Raw genomic sequence first — 23,625 nt, forward strand, 5'->3', positions numbered from 1 at the left:
GATGTATATTTTCATTTCTCTTGGGTACAAACCTAGGAACAGCATTGCTAGATCAACCAATAACTCTTTTTAATATTTTGAGGAACCAACAAACTGTTTTCCAGTGTGGCTGAATCATTTTATATTCCCACTAGTAATGTAGGAGGGTTCCAATTTTTCCACGTTCTTGTGGACACTTGTTATTACTTTCTTTTTTTTTTTTTAATTGTAGCCATCCTAATAGGTGTGAATTGGTACCTCAGTGTGGTTTTGATTTGCATTTTCCTGATGGTTAATGATGTTGAAAAATCTTTTCACGTGCTTATTGGCTATTTGTACATCTTTGGAGAAATGTCTAATTGGACCCTTTGCCCATTTTTAATTTGGGCTATTATATTTTTATTATTGAGTTGTAAGTGTTCTTTATATATTTTGAATACAAATCCTCATCAGATGTATGATTTACAAGTATTTTCTTCCATTCTATGGGTTATCATCACATTATTGATGGTATTATTTGCAGCAAAAATCTTTAAAATTTTAAAAGGTTCAATTTATTTATTTATTTATTTTTTGGTTGCTTGTACTTTTGGAGCCTTATCTAAAAAGACTTGGCTTAACCCAAGGTCATGAAGATTTATTCTTGTGTTCCCCCTTCCTTTTATTTATTTTTAATTTTAATTTTTCAGGGGCGGGAGAGGCAGAGGTAGAGGAAGAGAGATGATCTTAAGCAGGCTCCATGCCCAGTACAGAGCCCCATGCCGGGCTCGATCTCACAACCCTGAGATCATGACTTGAGCCAAAATCAATAGTCATATATGCTTAACCGACTGAGCCACCCAGGCGCCACTCCCCGTCTTCTTCTTCTTTTTCTCCTTCTTCTTCTTCTTCTTCTTTATTAAAAAAGATTTTATTTATTCATTTGAGAGAGAGCACAAGCAGGGGGAGGGGCAGGCAGAGTGAGAAGCAGGCTCCCTCCTGAGCACGGAGCCTGATGCAGGGCTCTATGTGGGGCTTGATGTGGGGCTTGATGTGGGGCTCCATCCCAGGACCCTGGGATCATGACCTGAGCCAAAGGCAGACACTTAACCAACTGAGCCACCCAGGCGCCCCTCCCCTTCCTTTTAATAAGTATAACTCTTTGGGCCAGAATGCTTTCAGAACAAAATTAACTTTTGAATAAGAAACATTATTCATTTTAGGCAGTTTTCATTAAAGCTCATCCTTTAAGGAAAGCAACAATGAATAAGTTTTTTTATTTCTTGCATTTTCTGTGAAAAACAATTAAAATGGTATCAAATATTTGCATAGTATTGACAATTTTAGTTTGTTAGTTACTATTCTTTTGTGTGTTGTTAAGAGATTCAAAAATAGTGTTGCTATTTACTGTGGTTTTTGTAATAGCTTTTATCAATGTGGACAGAGTCAGTTTTTAGAAATGACAGAAAAATGAATGAATGTAGAACGATACATGCTATGCTACTTTATAGGAAAACCAGGCTCAAACCCAAGTTGCCCTAAATAGACAGCTCATGACTCCTTCTCTGACATCATCATCTATTATACATGGTCTAAGGATAAACACTACCTACTAAATGCTGTGACAATTAGAAAAATTCATAATCTGTTATTATTTCAAAGTAATATGTTACTTGATTTACTGAAAAAGGAGAACAAAAGGGTGTGTTTACCCCATATAAATTCCGTATAATTCACAGTATGAAGTTGTAAGAACTATTTTATTTTGCTCAGTGCCATAAATAACCAAACATAAGGCACATTTTCTAAAGGCTAATAAATTTAAAACCCAACATATGACATGATCTTGTGTGTAGAAAATCCTAAGGAGTACAGACACACATATACAAAAATACTAGAACTACTAAGAGTTCAAGATCACCAGATAGTCGGTGGAGCACGCCACTCTTGATCTCAGGGTCATGAGTTCCAGCCCCACGTTGGGTGTAGAGATTATAAATAAGTCAACTTTAAAAAAACAGATAAGAAATTAAGACAATTGTTTCATTCACAATATCATCAAAAAGAATACTTAGGAATAAATTTAGTAAGAGAAGTATAGATTTGTACACTGAAAACTATAAAACATTACTGAAAAAAGTTAAAGAAGGTCTTAATAAATGGAGGGACACTCCATGTTCATGGACTGGAAGATTCAATATTGTTAAGATGGCAATACTTCTTCCCAAATTGATCTATATATTCAGTACAATCTCTATCATAATCCCAACTGGCTTCCCATCTCCCCCGAACTTGAGAAGCTGATCCTAAAATTCATATGGAAATGCCAAGGACCCAGACTAGCCAAAACAATCTTGTAAAAGGACTTACACTGCCCAATTTTAAAACTTACCGCAAAGCTACAGCTATCAAGATAGTGTGGTACTTGCTTACATAAAGACATATATATCAATGTAACTGAACTTTGAAAATCTAAAATAGACCCTTTTTTGATTTTTCACAAAGGTTCCAAGGCAACTTAATGTGAAAAGGATAGTCTTTTCTGCAAATGGCCTGGAAACAATTATTACATTCTCAAACAAAAATATTAATTTGGACCCTTATCTCATACCATACACCTGAAGTAGCTAAAAATGGATCATAGATCTAAAAATAAGGGTTAAGACTACAAAACTCTTAGAAGAAAATAAAGAAGTCTTTGAAACCTTGGATTAGGCATTTGTTTCTTAGAAATGACACCTGAAGCTCAAGTAATGAATGAAAACATTCATAAGTTGGGTTTCATCAAGATTAAAAGCTGGTATGCTTTAAAAGACACCATTAAGAAAACCAAAAGACAAGCCACAGACTTGGAAAAATTATTTGCAAATAATATACTCAAGAAAGGCTTGTATTAAAAATATATAAAGAGTTCCTACAACTCGATAATATGAAGACAAATAACCCACTAAACAATGGGCAAAAGATTTGAATAAGCATTTCACCAACAAATGATCCATCAGTACATGAAAAAATATTCAACATCATTAGTCACTAGAGAAATGCGAATCAAAACCATAGTGAGATACTACATCACACCCACAAGAATGGCTGCAATTAATAAGACAGATAATAACAAGTGTTGGTCATCGTATGGAGAATCTTGAACTTCCTTACATTACTGGTCGAAATGTAAAATGTTGTAGTCACATTGAAAAACAGGCAGTTTCTCAAAATAGTAAACATAAATTTACCATTATCATCCAGCAGCTTCACTCCTAGGTATCTTCCCAAGAGAAATGAAAACATTTGTCTACACAAAGACTTGCATATGAATCTCCATAGCAGCATTATTCATAATCACCCAAAGTGGAAACAACCCAAATGTTTATCAATGGGGACTGGATAAACAAAATGTGATAAATCTGTATGAGGGAATACCATTTGACAATGAAAGGAATGAAGCACTGATACAAGCTGTAACAGGACTGTTGAGGGAGTGACTACAAACGGAATGAGGTTCCTTCTTGGAATGATGAAGATGTTCTAAAATTAGGTTGTGATGATGGTTGCACAACTCTGTAAATTTACTAAAAATCCATTGAACTGTGCACTTAAAATGAGTGAACTTATGCTATGTAAATTATATGTCAATGAGGTTGTTAAGATATCTTAAGCCCAGAAATTGACAAGTAAATAAAATCTTAACTAATATACTAATTTCTTTCATGTTGGGAAATATAGCTGATTATTAATTATGACATACATTCCTATCTAGAAGTACATATAGTCATAAATCAAGTATATTTCTTGACAAAAGATAGTAAAACTCACTGAATTTGTAGGATCATTAGACTCTTTTCTAGAGTTCTTAATTAATAACTTGACAGTCCATCACCATGGCACATTGAATGTGATCTGTGCTATACAATTAGTAGACCTTATCCTCAATAGCAGTCAAGTTAAATTTGGTGACGTGCTAAGGTCACCATGATCCTAAAATGGCTCATGAAGTATAGCTAGGCATGCTGGGGACTGAGAGTTTAATTTCAATGTAGGTCATACTACTTGTGGAAGAAAGCTGGGCTGCATTTCTTACATTCCTGATTTTGTTTCATTCAGTTTATGAAACAATATTTGAGGACAAATGTGTCAAGATAAGAGGTTATACCAGTCTGCCTAGCCTGGGTCTCTGGGAAACCATGAAATTAACAGAGCCTTTACTGATAGCACAAATGTGAGGAAAGGTTTTCCTGAATCCATTTGCCAATTGGAAAATTCATGACGTGAAAATCAAAATGCTCCTTGGAAAAAACAAAACAAAACACCAAAATGCTCCTTGACATTTCAAAAGCACTGCTAAACATTCAATAGCAAGATGCCAGGAGACCAGGTTGGCTAAGGCCTGTGAGAGAATCGGAGAATCTGAGGGATCGGAGGAAAGGGTGCACTGCCACACAAAACCTCATACAAGCAGGTGTGGAATTCCAGCCTTCCAAAGTGAAGAGGGCAGGCTTGAAGACGAGGAAACAGAGTCACAACGAGCCGTGACCCGAGAGCTGGCTGCAGTGACACGCTACAGTCACATCAGGACCCTTCTTCGGTCATACCCGCTGTCAGTGGGACATACGAAGGGCTGGGGACAGTGGGGAAGTGCCTGTTGTTTGACTTGTGGGTGATGCGCTCCCTGTTGCCGAGGGGAGCTTTCCTGTACAGTCAAGTAGCTCCCCTCTGTTCCGCTTTACCTGTGAATGGGGCAGTTTCTCCCCACGAGCTACAGCAGCGAATCTGCAGACATTCACTGAATAACGCACAGAGTACTCTTCCTGACTACATACCTAGAAGCCATGAAGCCTTTTAGAGAACACGGAATGTTTGATAATGACTTTCTACAATAAACTATTTTCTGTTTGTTGATTGGAAGGAGTAGGACATGTTGGTTATCTCACAATTTAATATATACAATTTGGACTAATAAAATATAATACATATTAATTTACAGTCTATAGCTTTATGCTTTTTAATTTTACTTTCCTCATGGGTGATTTTAAGACATCAGTAATACACTGTAGATTCTAAATTTTAACAGGAAGACAACTGGGAGGGTATTCTATGGTAAAACCAATGCCGGATAGTTTTTCTGACAACTATCGTAAACAATGAAACAACTGCAGGTTAGACCTGGAAATTCATTTCATTTTCAAGTTCTAGGAACATGAGGCATGCATTTTGGTCAGGCTTTGATTACTACTTTGGTCTATATTTTGCTTTGTATTTCAATAGAGTAAAAAAGCCATAAAGAATATCCTACAAAAATGCACCTATTTACCAGCCCTGGAGCCGTTTCTGTATGATGCACCTCCCAATATTCTGAAGCATGTGGTTGGACAGTTCAGTAAGGTAAGACATGCTCTCTTTTCCGGAAGTGCGGGAAGAAGATTTAAATGACTTACTAACTTTTTCCTGTTGGGTCAATGTCTTCTTCTGAAAGAGGGGCACAGGCATTTACTTCTTAGCTCTCCCTGACTGTAGTGACAAGAAGGGTGACATAGGTTAATAAAATTAACATAAGTTAATAAAATTCACATATAAGTAATTCACACTTCTTCCTCACATTTTCTTTACAGCCTCTGTCCTATCTTTTTCAGTGTTCTTGGGGAGTAAATAGTATGTCAACATATAAACACCTCATAATACAGATAATTTATATTGATAAGTAATTTAGTAATTATCATGGTGTCTTTTAGTCTCACTCACCTGCGAACACTGCAAAGATCTTATAAAGAAAAACAAAAAGGTCTCTGAGCCGTTTATGGCAGAGTCCATGTACTTTACTGGAGATGCTTTCAGATAGTCATTTGGAGTTTATTGACTTATTTTATGAACAGTTTTAACAAATATAGCCGTCATATTTCTTAGATCATTGCAGATTAAAAGTAGTAAGGTAGAAAGGTCAAGCTGCTGGATGTGGGTTTAGCCAGCAGGACCGACTATTAATAGCAAAGGCTAAGAAAGAATGACTGTATGCCCATAGCTACTGATGGCCAGGGTGGCAGCCCTAAGCTGCAAATAACTGCTTACAGTGTGCTCAGGAGATTTAAAAAAATGGGGTCTTTGGAAGTAGCATCCCATAGTGGTTATGAGCTCAGGCTGAGGAATTAGGGTGCCTGGATTTCCCATTTACCAGCCAGTATCTTTAGCAAAGTCTTGATGTGTCTAAACCTTAGTATGATTACCCATAAAATGGGGGGTAATAAGAGTTCTTATTTTATAAGATCACTGTAAAGATTAAATATTATATATAAAAGGTTTAGCTTAATCCCAGACACTTATTAAGCATTCAAACCCCTCCCCCCACTGAAAAACCCAAAATGTTGTTTTTAAGAAATAAAACATAGAAGTGGTTAAGGTTACTTTTTTAAAATTAATAAAAATGAGTGGGGGGGGTAAATTCATGTGAATAGTCAGGTGTAGACCTACATAAAGGAGGTACTACTATTGGTATACTGTATTTCTACAAACAATGAACAAGAACTACATATCGTTACAACTTTTAAACTGGGCCCTGCAGCTGTAGGTCTAGTCTCGGGTACTCACCTGGAAGGTAATACTATCGACTAACGGCCTCCGTTCTCTGGCTTCCATGACCTCCAGCTGCTTGGGGGCCCTCGAGCACCACAGACACTGGACAGCCGAAGCTTCTACACGCTGAGGCTGCCTCAGGGTACAGTTCCGGGTATCAAACACTTAGGTTCTATCTTCCTAAGTTCTTAAAGTTGTGTTTTATGGTCCAATCTTTAAGTCTCCTGAGTGAGGAATTCTTGTTTACTGAACTTACTGTGAAAATGAACACTGACGCGAACGGAGTTCAAAATGAGTCACTAGAGTAAACCAGTGGATTTGTGCACGTTAGACCGCCAAGATAAAATAAAGGCAGGACCACATATGATATACTCTTACAAATGTGCCTTTGTGAATATTTGCTTTAGGCAGGATTTTGTGTTTTCTTAATCTGAGGATACCAGAGCACTGGAAAGAGATGAGAAAGCAAGGCAGGTGAAGAGACATTAGTGTAGTGTGGCTGGCATCAGAGATAGGAGGTAATGAAAACTCTCCAGGCCAAACAAAATATTTAGAACAGATATATCTGAAGGCTATTTCATTTTTTAGAAATACATACTAATGTCATCTTTTTTTTTTTTTCCTAGAGAGAGAACACAAGCACATGTGTGAGCTAAGGGGGGCAGAGAGGGGCAGAGGGAGAGAGAGAATCTTAACCAGGCTATACGCTGAGAACACAGCCCCACGCAGGGCTCGATCTCACAACCGTGAGATCATGACCTGAGCTGAAATCAAGAATGGGACACTTAACTGACTGAACCACCCAAGAGCCCAACTAGTGTCATCTCTTAATGTCCAGTTGATGTGTATTATCATTCTGTTAGCAAGATCCTTTTGTAATTTTAAATATTTGCTAAATGCCTACATGTACCCAATACTTTGTTAAACATTGGGGGATAGACAAAAAAAATGAGACAAAATTCTTCTTCAAAGAACTTTATAATCTAGCTGAGAGACCACACAAAACAATTCGAAAACACTTCAATGTGCTAGATTTCATGATAAAAGTTTTTTTTTTAAATTTAAGAATGAATAATGAATGCAGCCTGAAATATTCAGAGAGGCCTTCAATGCAGGAAGTACAAGGGAAAAAGAGAAAGAATGGAGGGGGGAAGAAAGGGTGTTTCTGTCAGCATTGTAGCCATGACCAAAGAAGGGAGCAGGGATTCCCATAAGGCAAACCCGCCCCCTCTCAGGGCCTTTCTTGTCTGGTCAGTCATTTGTTGTCTTGCATAATTTATTTCTTCATCTCCACTGGCCCTTTCCTCTCAACACACGAACATCTACTGTCAAATTCAGTGACTTTTAAAAGTTCTCATTGGTTGCTTCTTGAAATCTTCTCTTGGATTTGTTGATTCCTTACTTTTCTGATTTTTCTTGCCTTTTCGACATCTCCTTAATTTCCTTTCTCTGCTTACTCTTTAGTATGTCCATTCATTTGTTAAACATTTATTGAGCATCTATGAGGCATCAGACACTAGAGAAATGAATGAATGAATAAATGAACTAATGAATATATAACTTCTGTCTTCAATGACATTTATACGTGACAAGACATAGAAGCTGATAGTTAAAATATTATGTGGCAAGCGCACTGACAATGGTTCAACAGAACGCTGAGAGAAGAAAAGTTATCTGCCTCAACCCGGGATAAGAGGGTGGGTAGGAATGTCCCAGAGAAAGTTTCTTAAAGGAGGGGATGCCTGAGCTGAATCTTAAAAGATGAGTAAGAGCCAAACAAAGGCGGGGAGAAGCGTGGAGGGTGGAAGGGCATCCTGGGAAGAGGAACCAGCATAGGCAAAGGCAAGTAATGGCCCAACATGCACCCGTTGAGCTTACTGAAATGAAATTTAAGATAGAGATTGGTAGGGAAGGGAGCTGGGGAGGTATTTAGGACCTGAGTCACAAAAGGCCCTCTGTGCCTGCTGAAGGATCTTGCCTTTAATTTTGAGGGTAGTGGTGGGACCCTGAATGGGTGTAAGCAAAGGAGGGACACTGCTTTACTTTTACATATGAGTGGATCCCCATCACCTTTGCTTATGTTCAAGGCCTTTATCCCATCTCCACAACATAAAAAGCCAATACGTTTCTAAAAAGACTACATTTTACTTCTAATCATCAGCAAATTTAGGCTCATTCTGTTACAGGTATATTGCACATAAACTCTCCTTTACATTTCGTCAGATAGATTATTTCTTTTCACTAACGATAATCCCACTTGGAAAAGAAAAGCTGACGTTTTTATGTGCTCGACTTTTCAAGGTACTGCCACATGACAGCAAAGCTCGACGACTTTTTGTAACAAGTGGTGGACTTAAAAAGGTTCAAGAGATAAAAGCAGAGCCTGGATCTCTCCTTCAAGAATACATCAATAGTATTAACAACTGTTACCCAGAGGAAATAGTAAGGTGAGAAAAATGGACTTTGAGTAGTTCAAAATTATAATGTAGTTTTCCTGTTTTCAAATCTAGATTTTATATCCACTGCGTCAAAATGTGTTCTTGAAATACTTTTACGTTTACTTCTCTCGTGACCTCTTTTTCCCCTCAAATTTGCTAATGTTCTGATTGGCACACGCCTCTCCACCTCAAACTAGAACGTCATTTGAGACATGGCTATACTAATCCAACACGTGATTTACTAACGAGTACCTGAATACAGAGTGCGAGTTACGTTAGCAATCTTCAGTGTGAATCTGATTTAGAAAGGGCCTGTAGATTCTGATTTTCATAGTTCCCTGCATATTATTTTTCTGCCTTAAGCTCACATTTATATTAACAGGAGTATTACAAATAGAAAAGAGATGTTGAGGAGCAAAAAGAAAGTTACTATCTATATTTGAAAAAATTAATGTTTGTGATATGCAGGTGCCTCATAGTAATGTAGTAGGAAATTCTTTTCAAGATTAATTTTTTTAATAAGTTTGATTTGCAGAACATTAAACCTAAGCCTCAGTCCTTGTAAGTCTAAAGAAGGACTATTCCACTAAACCCAAATAAATAAAAGCAAAGTTACCAAGAAAAAGACAATGACTTAAACAACTGAATCTTGAAAAACACCAGTGAAACATTCGGAATTAAAGGCCATATTTATCCATATTTGTCTAATCCTACATTCATTTCTTATTTTCCCTAGTTAATGCTGGAGAATATATATTACAATGTTTAAATCTATGTTATAATTTACTAAGTTATATAAATGCTTCTTCCTATTTAGTATCCGTGGTTTTTCATATATATGGTAACACTCATTGTAAAAGCACAAAACTAATCTTCTTCAAGGTTAAAATTTGTCTTCTGTTCATATATATTTTTCCAGTAAATTTCCGTAGGTAGAATTCATATACTTTTGTGAGGTTCATGAGTACTGCTTGACCAAAGGAGTTCCAGTAAGTTAGCCTTAAAAATATTAATATATAAAAATATATCTAAGGAGTAGTATATCATAAATGTATATCTACTATATATAATATACAAATAAAATAATATACAAAAAAGCATATATAAAATATGTGTGAAACTACTAAATGAAGAAAATATGAAAATCTTTTATCAGGAAAAGAAGATAAAGTTAACTTGCATACATTCTTCCCTTCAGGGAGAATGCTATTTTATTTAAGTTTAAAATAGATTTCAATGTAATTTACTAAAATAAAATTATAGAAAAAAAATTTAAAAAGCTAAGGACTCAAAATGGAATGACCTATTAGAATTAACCAGCAATAAGGTACTTTCTTGAACAGAAGTCTTCTTTCACTCCTTTCTAGAATTATGTTACAGAACACTAGGGGAAAATGAAAACTCTGTCATATTAGAATTTAATCTGGTGCTTTGTCAAAATACCGTTGTAAAATTTTAACCTCACATTCTGTGATCTAGGATTTCATTTTAAAACTTGGCTAATTATCATGAAGAATTCTGATTAGCGGACATTTCATGGTTCTTATGTTTTTAAAGCATTAGGTTCTATAGAACTTAGAGGTGTTTTGTAGAAATCTTTGAAACATTGCCTATGAAAATGGACAAATATAAGCTCAGAATGGTTTTATTTTTGTGATCATATAATTCTCAGGAATCACTTGGTGGCTATTTTAGAACTAATTATTCTTTATAAGACGGGTTATCAATGGATACATTCTTTCAACTGTTACTAGCCTAAACATTTATTTCATATTGCCTTGCAGTTTTGGTAATCTTTCAAGATCTCTAATAAAGGTGGCTAGTGTGATGGGCAGAAAGGGGCTAAGGCCTAGATGTTAGAGGCCTGAGTTCTAATCCTAGCCCATTCCACAGCCAGAGGTATTTTTAGAACTCTGCGTTCTGGATCTCTGCCTAGACTAGACTATATTGTAATCAATATAAAAAATTATTAATGAGCTATATAATTTTTTATACTAACTTTTTGAAATCTGGTAGGTATTTTATCACTTCCAGTTCACCTCAGTTCAGATGCTAACTTTTATTAGAAACACTTATCTGTATTTGGATTATATAAAGTTTACAGTTGAAAATGTAGATTCATTGGGGCGCCTGGGTGGCACAGCGGTTGAGCGTCTGCCTTCGGCTCAGGGCGTGATCCCGGCGTTATGGGATCGAGGCCCCACATCAGGCTCCTCTGCTATGAGCCTGCTTCTTCCTCTCTCACTCCCCCTGCTTGTGTTCCCCCTCTTGCTGGCTGTCTCTATCTCTGTCGAATAAATAAATAAAATCTTTAAAAAAAAACAGAAAGAAAATGTAGATTCACAAGTTGTTCCAAAGACACCTAAAAGTTTCACCTGGGGGCACTTGGGTGGCTCAGTGGGTTAAGTGTCCGACTCTTGATTTTGGCTCAGGTCTTGATCTCAGGGTTGTCAGATGGAGCCCCACATGGGCTGGGCGTGGGCCTGCTGAAAATTCTCTCTCTCCCTCTTCCTCTGTCCCTCCGCCCACGAGCGCGAGCGAGCCTGTGTGTGCGCCTGCGCGCTCTCTCTCAAAAAGTTTCACCTGAAATAACTGAATTGAGTATCAGTTTTTACATTTTTTTTTACCCTTCAGTCACTCTAGCCATATTTCTAATGCTCAATAGTCACATGTAGCTAGTGGCTACCACGTGAAACAGCACAATTTTTTAAGTTTTGGTTTTTCTAAATCTACTTCTTACCATTTACATAAAAAGTACGTATCTTGTATCTGACCCATTTATCAGGCCTAGGAGGGTGAGGCCTGTTTTAAAATTTGTGACTAAGAGAAACAGTTGTGACTTCCTCAGTGTAAGAGGACTTCAAAGAGACACTGTTGAAGGACAGTTCTTTCAAGGGTAGGAGGCCTTTAGAGGAGAAACATTCTTTAGGGTAAATTGTATGATGTATGTACGTGTCTGTTTAACTAGGACCACCTAGAAATACGCTATTGAGAAAATACTGTTCTGTCTTGTTTACCTCTACTTGACGAATTGTGGGAGAAATTAGTGTAATGTAAGTTGTGAGTTTTTAAGTCAAGCATCTGAGAATAGGTAAAGATAACTAACAAGGACAAAGCAAATCTTAAACATTAGATTTTATCTGGAGAGAATACCTTAGGAAGTTTAATTATTTTGAGTGTTTTGGAAAATTTTAAATTACACTTAGATTGTCTGTTTATTATATTCTATAACAACAGCCAAATTTTATTTGACGTACTTTTATGTGCATATAAATTCTTTCCATAGATATGAAGCATTTCATAATGCATTAATCAACATATTCAATGCTTTCATACTATCTATTTTATAAAATGTTCAATTTTTAAATATACATTTTAGTACTATGGATGCCCCAAATCAATGAAAATGACTAATTTCCTAAGTTTGTACAATGGGATATTTGTAAACCATTTATTAAATAGTTCTTTAATGTGAATTATACTCCCAGAAATTTTTGTTTTTATTGGTGACCAGATCTGATTAAGACATACAGTGAGAATAATCTGTAAGGCAATCAGAATGCAGTCATTGATTAGTGATGTCTAATTTATGAAAAAAACCTATTAGCTATGATCATTAAAGCAACATCAGTCATTTAACATAATAAAAAGAGTCTCTGTAATAAAATACTATCACTGGATCCAAGTATCTGGCTTTGAAAATACCCCTTCTGTGCCACTACATTAATCGCCCTTCAGTGTTTTGCTATTTACCCAGCACAGTCCCGTGAGCTGGTGTTCTCCTCCTCGACAGCCTCTAACCCGATGCACAAAGCATTACTGGAGTGTAACTATTCCGAGTATGTTTGAGCTTTCACTGATAGAATTAATTTAGATAAATATCTTATATGGAATCTTTTGTGCCTGCTGTGCTGAATCTTTTCCTAAGTATCTAATAGAAAATTTTCTTTTTCAGGTATTATTCCCCTGGATATTCAGATACGCTTCTGCAGAGAGTGGACAGCTATCAACCACTTACTAAATAAGCAAAGTTCTGTTTTTATACTCGAATTCACAATGGAGTAGTTATGAATGACAGTTGTTAAAGCTCTTTCTAAATATTTGAACTAAGTACATTCTAGATTAATTCAGTGTGAAATACATTTGGATAATATTTTCTAAATTTATGTAATACTTAAAAAAATTAGTGGCCTGGACAGATGAGGAACTACTGGTCATCTGCATAGGATTTGCCCTCAGGGTAAATTTTTAGAGGACACTGAAGGGTGTTAAGGCATTTGTTTTTGTTCTAGTAAACCCTTCTCCACAGCCCTCAAACACTCACACCTCCAACTACATATAGATGAAAGATGGTGTCGAAAGCTTTGTTACTTTGGCCAATTCCTCCTAGACATAGGCAAGGAAAACTGGCCTTGCACATTCCTCAGCAGGACGTAGAAGGGGAAATAGCCAAGAGAAGAAACTGACAGAAGTATGTGGCACCTGAAGAGACTCTGATGCTCTTTCCATCAGTGCATTATCCAAACACGGAATCTCTGGACAACCTGTCAGGTTCTCCTAATAACTTAGGAAGCTCTCGTGTTCATGCCAAATTTTCTAAGCTCTTCTCTCACCTCCCTGAAACTGTTCCTTACCTTTCATGGGTCTGGAGAGGGAGGAAGTCAATATTAAGCATTATTACACTACAGACATGCTTCCCATTTCATTGAAAGGTTTCTTAGTCTAGCCCTGCTCATGAATAAACAAGAAAGGCAAATAAAATGGGTCCTCAGTATACCCTGTCCTCGCTTCACTTCCCCAAGTTTCAAAAGGCACATTTTCAGGGATTTAAGAAATAATTTAAAAAGAATACCACCAGAGTTAGACTTTGCATGCATTTTCACTTAGCTGAAAGGGAGTGAGAGGGAGTTTCAATAAAATTTTAAATAAAAACATTAGACTCTCCTTTGCATTTTTTTCTTGTGGCGTACTTCTGACCTTGGGGATTACATGATTACGTTTAAAAGTCTTGGTTAGTTGGTGTGTGTATGTCTGTCTTTCTCTCTGTCTGTCTTTTGATCTAGAAGGACATTCCTTACAGTGATCTTCCCTGGAGGCCTGGAGAGGAGGTGAATGACCACCAGAGAGCCCCTAGGCCACACTGTTCCCAAACTGGCCAGCTTTCAGGTTTCCTTCTTGGATTGCTTCCCCCCCACCCAAAGAACCTACCCATCTATTTCTGGTATTTTCTGAATTCATCTCTGTCATCTCTGTCATCATTTCCTAACTTTGTTGCATCTTTTTAAATTAAACTTCAATCATACCCAAGATTGTGTCACTTCTTTTTGCCTTATATAGGCCGAGGATTGCTTGCAATTTGACTTTTGAATACTTTCTGGGGCCTACTTTGTTTCCTTGCAGTAATTTCTTTGATGTATTGCATAAGAAAATAACTTTTATTTTCAGGTGTGTAGCTTTCCATTCTCTTCGTGCCTGCCCAGCTTCTCTTCTGAACCTTTTAACAATTTGAGAAAATAAAGGTAGTTTTCATGTTTCTTCCTTAGAATGATTTTTTTTCGATGGCCATGTTGGTGGTGACAAAAACTAGTCTTGTCTGGAATGAAACCTGCACAGCTGTTTTGGGAATGGTGACTTTCCTATTATTATTTCTTGCCATTGTATGTTGATGTAATGGAAGTTTTTCAGTTTATACATCATTTCATACTTATCAAATAGTATTAAACTAACAAAGAAAATATTTAATAGTGTTTGGATGAATGGTATAATTTTATCATGAAATTTGGAAAATATATGCTATGAACTGTTTCTTAATTTAAAACACTTAAAGCAAAACGAAGCTTGCTTTATTTTTAGGAAAGTCTACTATGAGACTTTAAAAAATTTTTTTTAAAAATCTTTTCTATTTGGGCTAGAGCAAAATAGTGTCTCTCATTGGTGGTATTCTCTTTGATATTTTCACTCCTGGTTTGGATTTTGTCAATTCCTATTCTCCAGGCAGACCAACCCTGTCTCAGCGCTCTCTCTCCCCTCCGCAGTTTATTTAAAATTCAGCTATCATTAGGATATCTTGTTTAGCTTATATAAACAGCAGTTTATTTTTAGGACTTCATTTCAGGAAAAAGATGCTTGAATCTATTGGTTGAAACTTATTATTCATACAGTTCGCTTGTTATGAAAACAGGTGCATTATCAGTGGTGCTGAAAAGAGATGTTGAAAATCTAGGTTCTGGTCGTATCTGTTACATAGTAAGGGGTGATAATACTTGTTCAGCTTACTCATAAGATGCTTATGAATTAACCTCCAGTGATGCAGGTAACAGTTTTGTAAACTGTTCTATTCTGTGCAAATTGATATATGATCTAAGGGGAATCTTGACAGTCAATAACAGATCAGACATTCTGGCCAGCAACTGGGCACATCAGGCCCCATCCTTTTAGGTAAGTGGAGTTGATACCAAATAATTATGATAAAGAAAAGCTACACTGCCTGTCCTCATAGAGTTTTCTTTTTTTTTTTTTTTTAAGATTTTATTTATTTATGTGACAGAGAGACAGCCAGCGAGAGAGGGAACACAGCAGGGGGAGTGGGAGAGGAAGAAGGAGGCTCCCAGTGGAGGAGCCCGATGTGGGACTCGATCCCCGAACGCCGGGATCACGCCCTGAGCTGAAGGCACGCTTAACGACTGCGCTACCCAGGCTCCCCCATCTCATAGAGTTTTCTAATATAAACACATTTGCCCAGACCCAGGGAGTAAAAAAGGCACGAGACACTGAACACAAAACAGGCATATTTCATGTAAAAGCAAATGACAGTTTCATATTTACAGGAAGTTGTCCTGTTTTTCTTTTCAAGTTTTTTTTTTTTTAAAGATTTTTACTTATTTGACAGAGACAGCGAGAGAGGGAACACATGCAGGGGGAGTGGGAGGGGGAGAAGCAGGCTTCCCACAAAATATCACTGTCTAGAGAATATTGATTAGTGGCTATTCTGTTTCAGAGATTAAAAGGATTAAATGACAGTCATAACTGTAACTCTTACATTTATCAGTCCGTTAAGGGACTTTGGACTTATTTTAAAATATTATTTGTCTATGCAATTATTTTTCTAGTAATATGAATACTTATGGTTTTTTTAAAAAAAAGATTTATGTATTTATTTGAGAGAGAGAGAGCGAGAGTGGGAGGGGAGAGGCAGAGGGAGAGGGAGCGAGAATTTTTTAAGCAGACTCCACACTGAGCACGGAGCCCCACACAGGGCTCAGTCTCAGAACCCCAGGAGGACGACCTGAGTCGAAACAAAGAGTCTGGTGCTTAACCGACTGTGCCACCCATGTGCCCACTTCTGTTTTGTTTTTAAGAGGACTTCATAGGGCATAAAATTAGATAATATTCAGTGATATTGCTTTAAAGAATGGTAAGCTGGGGCTCCTGGGTGGCTCAGGGGCGCCTGGGTGGCTCAGTCGTTAGGCGTCTGCCTTCGGCTCAGGGCATGATCCCAGAGTCCTGGGATCCAGCCCCACATCAGGCTCCTCCGCTGGGAGCCTGCTTCTTCCTCTCCCACTCCCCCTGCCTGTGTTCCCTCTCTCGCTGGCTGTCTCTCTCTCTGTCAAATAAATAAATAAAATCTTAAAAAAAAAAAGGTAAGTTTTATTGTATTTGAGTAAGTAATCTTTTAAAAAATTAAGGAAATATAGGAAAGGATAAAGAAAAAAGCAAAAACATCACTCCAAATCTCACAACCCAGAAAATAATTGTCATTAATAAGCTGACATAATCCTAGATACCTCCTTGAGCCTTTGCACAGATAAAAAAAAATTTTAGAAAAGTGTATTCATGCTATCCATGCTATTTTAAAATAAAGAGCAAAAGTTGTAATAGCTTGTTTCACAGAAGATGGAGCTTTTTCACTTTTTTTACTTCAGTGGGTCTAATAGGGGAAAGGTCTCCTTGGTGGTAAATTAAGGATCAATATAAAATATTTACGAATGGGCTCCTTTTGTTAATGATTGACTAGTATTTGTTATAGAGATTTTTTCTTTTATATTTTCTGGGATTTTTTTCAAGCAGACATTTTATTTCATAATTTCATAAGTGATTCTATAAAATAGACCATGAAGTTTAATGTCTTTTTCTTTTCTCTTCGTACCTGAAGCTATGACTTTGTAAATGCTACAAAGATTTTATTCTTTTTGTTTTTTTAGGGAGAGTGCATATGGTGGGGGGGAGGGGAAAAGGAGAGGAAGAGAGAGAATCTTAAGCAGGCTCCACGTCCAGTACAGAGCCCAATGTGAGGCTCAATCTCACGACCCTAAGATCATGACCTCAGCTGAAATCAAGAGTTGGATGTTTAACTGACTGAGCCACTCAGGCGCCCCTAAATGTTACAGAGATTTTAAATTGAGGGCTGCTTATGCTTTATCAGATTTACAACACTGGATCAAGAATATTACAGAAAAATATATCATTTGCAAGGTGGGTTGGTGTAGATATTTATATATTAAATAAAGCCTATAATTTTTCCCATGTATACAGGATTGGTGGTAATGCAATCCTGCTAAAATTTATACTAAAATACAGAATGTATACATTACTGATGGTAAGTATTTACTCAAAGTATTTTTGGATATAAAGAAGTCCAATCCTTTGAGAACTACTGTAACCTGTATTGACCTCTCTTTTTAAATTTCTGTAGCACGTATAGTTTAAATCACACAAATGTAATTAAAATTCCAAAGAGAATGTCATCCTTCTCCCATTTTTTTTCTTTCTTCACGAACTCAAGCATGACCTTTTTCTTGGATGAAGTGTGCCCTGTGCTCTTCCACCCCTGGTGGCACCCAGCGCTGTGGCAAGCGTGCAGTAGCACCAGTGCCAGCCGGCCTGAGCAGCAGGGCCCAGCAGCTCTCTCTGGTCACGTGTCTTTAAGTCCCTACACCTTACTTTTCTGAAAGACCGGCCTGCCTTCCTTCCTTCCTTTTTAGGATTATTTATTTATTTATTTGACAGAGAGAAAGCACAAGCAGGGAGAGGGACAGGGAGAGGGAGAAGGAGAAGCAGGCTTTCTGCTGGGCAGGGAGCCCGACTTGGGACTCAATCCCAGGATCCTGGGATCATGACCTGAACCAAAGGCAAGCACTTAACCAACTGAGCCATGCAGGCACCCTTGAAAGACCATCATTTAGTGCAGAAGAGCACAGGATCTAGAATTAGAGACCCATTTTAGAATCTCGAAACTGCTATACCCTGACTCAGTGGCCTTCAGCAAGTTACCAGTAGTACCCATTTTATAGGATCCTGAGGACTAAACAGGGTGAATGAGCACAGGGCCTGGCATGTAGTAAGCAGTGACAGCACTAACTATATGGTATCTTTGTGTAATTAGAAAAAGATGCACTGTCCTCAAGACACTTTACTTTCACCTAGCAGAAATTGTAATATTCTGATTTTTACACTAAGACACTTTACTGCCATCTGCTGGAAAATTCTCTTAGTAAATATGCAAATCCATGATTTCTGTGATGTGAACCACATCCCCTTAGATGTGCAGGTGCCCTTGTGCAGTACACAACCTGCACAACTGCGCACATAAGTGCTCAGTAGATCATATTTGCTACTCTTCTTTTCACTTTTGTAAATGGGGTTTGGAAGGGAATTCCAGATAAACAATGCTATTGTATGAAGCAATTCATTAAAAAAAAATCAAGGAGTTAAAGTTAATCTCTATAAATAGTTTTTCTCTATTTTGTTACAAAGCCTGGAAACATTTGAGCTAACTACTTCCCCTGGTTCCCACTTCCCATACAGAAAAGTATGTTCTACAGTAAAACCTTCAATTTAAGTTAGCAGAGATACTAATTAAGCCATTATTCTGGCATTTATAAAAACCAAAAGACCAAATAGGGGATGTATATATGCAAAATCAAAGTATGTTTTGGAATAATCTATATAGCATTTTAATCGTGATTTAAAAAATTGGTTTCAGAATATTACGTTGTTTTTGCAAGACGGCAGATCTCTGGAAGGGAACTCTGCTGGGACTCTGTTCACCTTTCTTCATCCCAGAACCTGGGCTGGGATATGACGGATGACTCTCTCTTCTAGCCAAACAGCCTTTCTTGAAGGGATCATTGTAGGACATTTCGTACACAAAAGTAAAAAATTTGGCTCATTTTCATACCTAGCAGTACAATCATGAAGATGATTGACTACAGTTGGGTAAGAGAGAGTTTACTGGTAATGGGAACACTCTCCCAGGATAGAGGATTTATCTCCTTGGCAAGGACGCTAGGTGCTGGCATAGCTCTTGGAAGTTTGGAGGAAGTGACTTCCCACAGTAAGTGAAGTGGAAATGCTGCAACTGCCATGGCAGATGGGGGGGGAGAGATAACAAATGACGCGGGGATGGGCGCGCTGCTGAGCATCCCCTAGATAGGACTGCAAAAGCCACTTCTAAGAGAAGCCCAGAGAACACACCAGTTACTGAGGTGGCAAGAAATGAACTGTTCAGAGGGTAATGACCATTGGAATCTCAGTAGTAACACTCTTCCTATGCCAGGGTTGACTGGTGGAGACAGTGTTATAAAACTGAGCTCCTTAAGAGGGATGATGGAGTCCTGAAATAATAGAGGCCAGGTGAATACTTAACTGTCAGAAGCAAGGGGTGTGCAATTATTGCCATGAGCTGCAAAACTGGAGTGGCAACCAGGATCCGATCTGTGGACAGCCATGAAGACAGTTAAAGGAACTCAGCGTTTCTAGAGGTAGTCAATAAGGGTATCGATTTATAAAATAAAAATAAATGAAAAATCGATGGTCAGTAGGCTCACGGCAGCTTAGTCATGGTCACTTGCCCCGTTTCCCAGATCTGGAGCCAACTGACTGAAGGACGGGCTGGTCACAATGAGGATGGAGCCTGAAACGCCTGGACTAAGTGTATTCAGTGGCTATTTCCCATGCACTTTAAAATCCTGCCCCCACCCTTTAACTGGGTGACAGGCACTGCAGCAGGTCTAGGCTCCCGGGCAAGGAGCCCCACCAGATCACTGAGCAGGCCTGTGGTAATGGAGGGATCTGTGGTGGGAAACGCTATGCAGAGTTACTGCTAATCCCAATAGAGGAACCACAGCAGAGGCTCCTGGGATTTGGGATCAAGGTCATACCATCTGTAGTAAAGAACTTTACACCATTTGAAAAGAAGTTCTTATAGACTGATGGCCCTGATTGAGACAAGGCCTGACCATGGGACATCAAGTAAGTTTGCAACCAGAGATAAACATGGGCTAGGTTCTATCAGACCCAGCAGGTCATGATTTGGGTGGGCCCAGCAGCAATCCATCATAAAATGGGAGTGTAAGACCCAGGACTGGGCATGGGGAGGAGGGCCAGAGGGCACAAGTCAGTTGTTCCAGCTGGTGGCCCGGATCTCCGTGTCTTCTCCCACTACTGAGCTGGCATTCACAACTCTGGGTTCACAACTAGCTCACGACTATGGCTGCATGGGGGTGTGTCTTAGGGCCAGCTGACAGAAGAGGAGAAAGGCCAACCTTTGTTTACAGCTGGGTTGACTCAGCACAAGACTGCAAGCCAAAAAGAAAAGCTGCTGCCCTGCAGCCTACTTAGGGGGACCCTGGGAGAGAGAGGTCAGGGGGAGTTGCTGGCGAAGCCCCTGGTTGTCTGCTTTGTGTGGAAACAAGAATAGTTCAAGGTAAGAATACACACAGGCTCACGGACGGTGGTAAACAGAGCGGCAATTTGGCCAAAGGCTTGGAAGGAGAAATATTAGAATATCATGGATAAGGTGTGGACACAAAGTGTGAATAGGTTGTGTCCCAGGTTCATGCATATCAAAGTGCCCTAAGCACTTTGATCAGAAAGGCACTAAGCAACGCTCACCACCCAGCCACGGACATCAGCCAGTCCCATCAGCTATCGTAGTGCGGGCACTAATGGGTGTTTCAGTGCAGTAGCCATGGCGATGGGGATAGTGGCTGTGAATAGGGCTTCGACTCACCAAGGCTGGTCCAGCCACTGCTGCTGCCAAATAGCCAACCTGTCAATCAGAGAAATGACCTCTGACCCCCGAGTTACAACACCATCCCCAAGGCAGCTAACCAACCAACCATCTGGAGGCAAATGGACTACAGGGGACCTCTTTTACTCTGGAACAAGGAGGGATTCACCTAGACTAGGGTTATATATGCTAAGAATGAGTTTTCCTTTCCTATCCACAGGACCCAGCCACCATCACCATGTGAGGAGTAAGAATGTTTGATCTACTGACACAGGATCCCATACAACACTGCTTTGGACCAAAGAGTACGCTAGTACACCGGTCCAATCCCATACTGCATCCTAGGCCACCGGCACGGCAGAATGGTGGAATGGGCTCTCGAAGACACAGCTGAGGCTCCAGCTAGGAGATGATACACCCTGAGGTTGAGATGCCATCCTAAATCAGTAACCATGAGATGGTACTGTGTCCCCAGTAGGTAGAATAGATGGGTCCAGGAACCATGGCGGAAAGTAGGTGGCATTCCCAGGGATACACTGGAAATTTGTGCTTCCTGTCCCCAAAACTTTAGATTCTGTGGGTCAAGAGGTCTTGTTCTCAGAGGGATAATACGTCATCAGTGGACACAGAGTCCCACTGTATTTTATACTACAGCTGCAACTCAAGCCACTTCAGTTTCCTTATGCCACGAGACCAGCAGGAAGCAAAGGAGTGACTAAGCTAGCAGAGATCATTGATCCCGATGATCAGGAGAAGGTAGAGCTCTGTTACAGAAAGCAGAGAGGGAACAGTGTGAGGCACACGAACCATCCAGCGGAGTCTCCTGATACGCCCATGCCCAGTTTTAACAGTAATCAGACAAGAACAGAAGCCATGGTCTAAGATGGGAATGGTGACTGGGTCTTAAGACTCTTGGAGATGAGGGTCTGGGTCACCCTACCAGGCAATATGCCTAGACCAGCATGGGTGCTAGCGAGGCAAATCTAGAAGGGGTGGTGGAGAAGGAAATACAGTGTCAGTTACTGAGGGCTTGAGATCCATTGCAGCTGTAGCAACTGTAGTTTCCCCACAAACCTTCCTGAAAGTTTCCCCGGCAATAAAGGCCAACGAGAACCCTCGAGTTGCTGGTTATTAGGTGGATGAACTTCCTATGAGAAACAGTTGGTGGCACGTGAAAAGACGCTCAACATCACGCATCATCAGGGAAACGCAGATCCAAACCACAATGAGTTATCACCTCACACCTGACAGAATGGCTAGAAACAAAAGTACAAGGAATAACAAGTGTTGGTGAGGATGTGGAGAAGGAGTAACTCTTGGGAACTGTTGGTGGGAGTGTAAACCGGTGCAGCCGCTGTGGAAGACAGTGTGGGGGTTCCTCAAAAACCTAAAAATAGAACTACCATGTGATCCAGTAATTCCACTTCTGAGTATTTATACAAAGAAGATGAAAACACTAATTTGAAAAGAAATATGTACCCCTATGTTTACTGCAACATTGTTTACAACAGCCAAGATATGGAAGCCACCCAAGTGTCCATCAACACACGAATGGTGTGTGTGTGTGTGTATANGAAGATGAAAACACTAATTTGAAAAGAAATATGTACCCCTATGTTTACTGCAACATTGTTTACAACAGCCAAAATATGGAAGCCACCCAAGTGTCCATCAACACACGAATGGAGTGTGTGTGTGTATATATATATATATACACACACACACAGACATACACGTATATACACACACTGGAATATTACTCAGCTATAAAAAAGAATGAAATCTTGCCAATTGCAACAACATGGTTGGACCTAGAGAGTACAAATACCATATGATCACACTTGTACAGAGAATCTAAGAAACAAAACAAATGAACAAAGAAACACACAAAAAGCAGAAACAGACCCACAAATCCAGAGAACAAACTGATGGTTGTCAGAAGGGAGAAGGGTGAGGGGCTGGGCAAAATGGGTGATGGGGAGAGGGAGGTCCAGGCTTCCAGCCACGGGCTGACTGAGTCCCAGGGAGGAGAGGACGCGCATACGGAATATAGTCAGCTGTACCATAACAGCGTGGTACGGGGCCGATGGCGGCTACACCGGTGGTGAGCACAGCACCATGTACAGAGGTGTTTAATCGCTGTGTTGTACACCTGAAGCTAATGCAACACTGAGTGTCGACTACACTTCAGTAAAACAAGGAAAGCAGCACAAGGGATGAACCGTAATGGACGCTCCTCTTCAAGGCCAAGGGCCGACGCACCCATTCCCCAGCGGCAGCTCTTTCCTAGGCAGACCTTTTTTTTTTTTTTTTTAAGATTTTATTTATTTATGTGACAGAGAGACAGCCAGCGAGAGAGGGAACACAGCAGGGGAGTGAGAGAGAAAGAAGCAGGCTCCCAGTGGAGGAGCCCGATGTGGGACTCGATCCCGGAAGGCCGGGATCATGCCCTGAGCCGAAGGCACACGCCTAACGACTGCGCTACCCAGGCGCCCCTAGGCAGACCTTTTCTGTCCTTACCACAAATATGAACTGAATTAAATACTCAACCCACAACTTGAATGAGCCTTAATAATTTGCTAACTCTTAAAATTAACACCTTAAGTCGAGCCCCCCCAAAATTTAAGAACACTTAGGCAACTCGTTTAAATTGGAATC

At 39.3% G+C, this 23,625-nt stretch overlaps 1 protein-coding gene across 3 annotated transcripts in view; it reads left to right on the forward strand.

Moving 5' to 3' along the window:
• SPAG6 (sperm associated antigen 6) overlaps nucleotides 1-13,184 on the forward strand; it is a 61,368-nt gene extending 48,184 nt beyond the window's left edge. For 2 of the 3 annotated variants that reach the window (XM_002913151.4, XM_019801282.2), the window contains 3 exons: nucleotides 5,221-5,337; nucleotides 8,821-8,966; nucleotides 12,913-13,184. In XM_002913151.4, the coding sequence (XP_002913197.1) occupies nucleotides 5,221-5,337; nucleotides 8,821-8,966; nucleotides 12,913-12,982 (333 nt within the window). In that variant the 3' untranslated portion in view covers nucleotides 12,983-13,184. The remainder of the gene's footprint in view (nucleotides 1-5,220; nucleotides 5,338-8,820; nucleotides 8,967-12,912) is intronic. The other variant, XM_011226983.3, reaches the window with a different exon arrangement.
• The last annotated feature ends 10,441 nt before the right edge of the window (nucleotides 13,185-23,625 follow it).

The sequence above is a fragment of the Ailuropoda melanoleuca genome, chromosome 15 (assembly GCF_002007445.2).
Source record: "Ailuropoda melanoleuca isolate Jingjing chromosome 15, ASM200744v2, whole genome shotgun sequence".
NCBI lineage: Eukaryota > Metazoa > Chordata > Mammalia > Carnivora > Ursidae > Ailuropoda > Ailuropoda melanoleuca.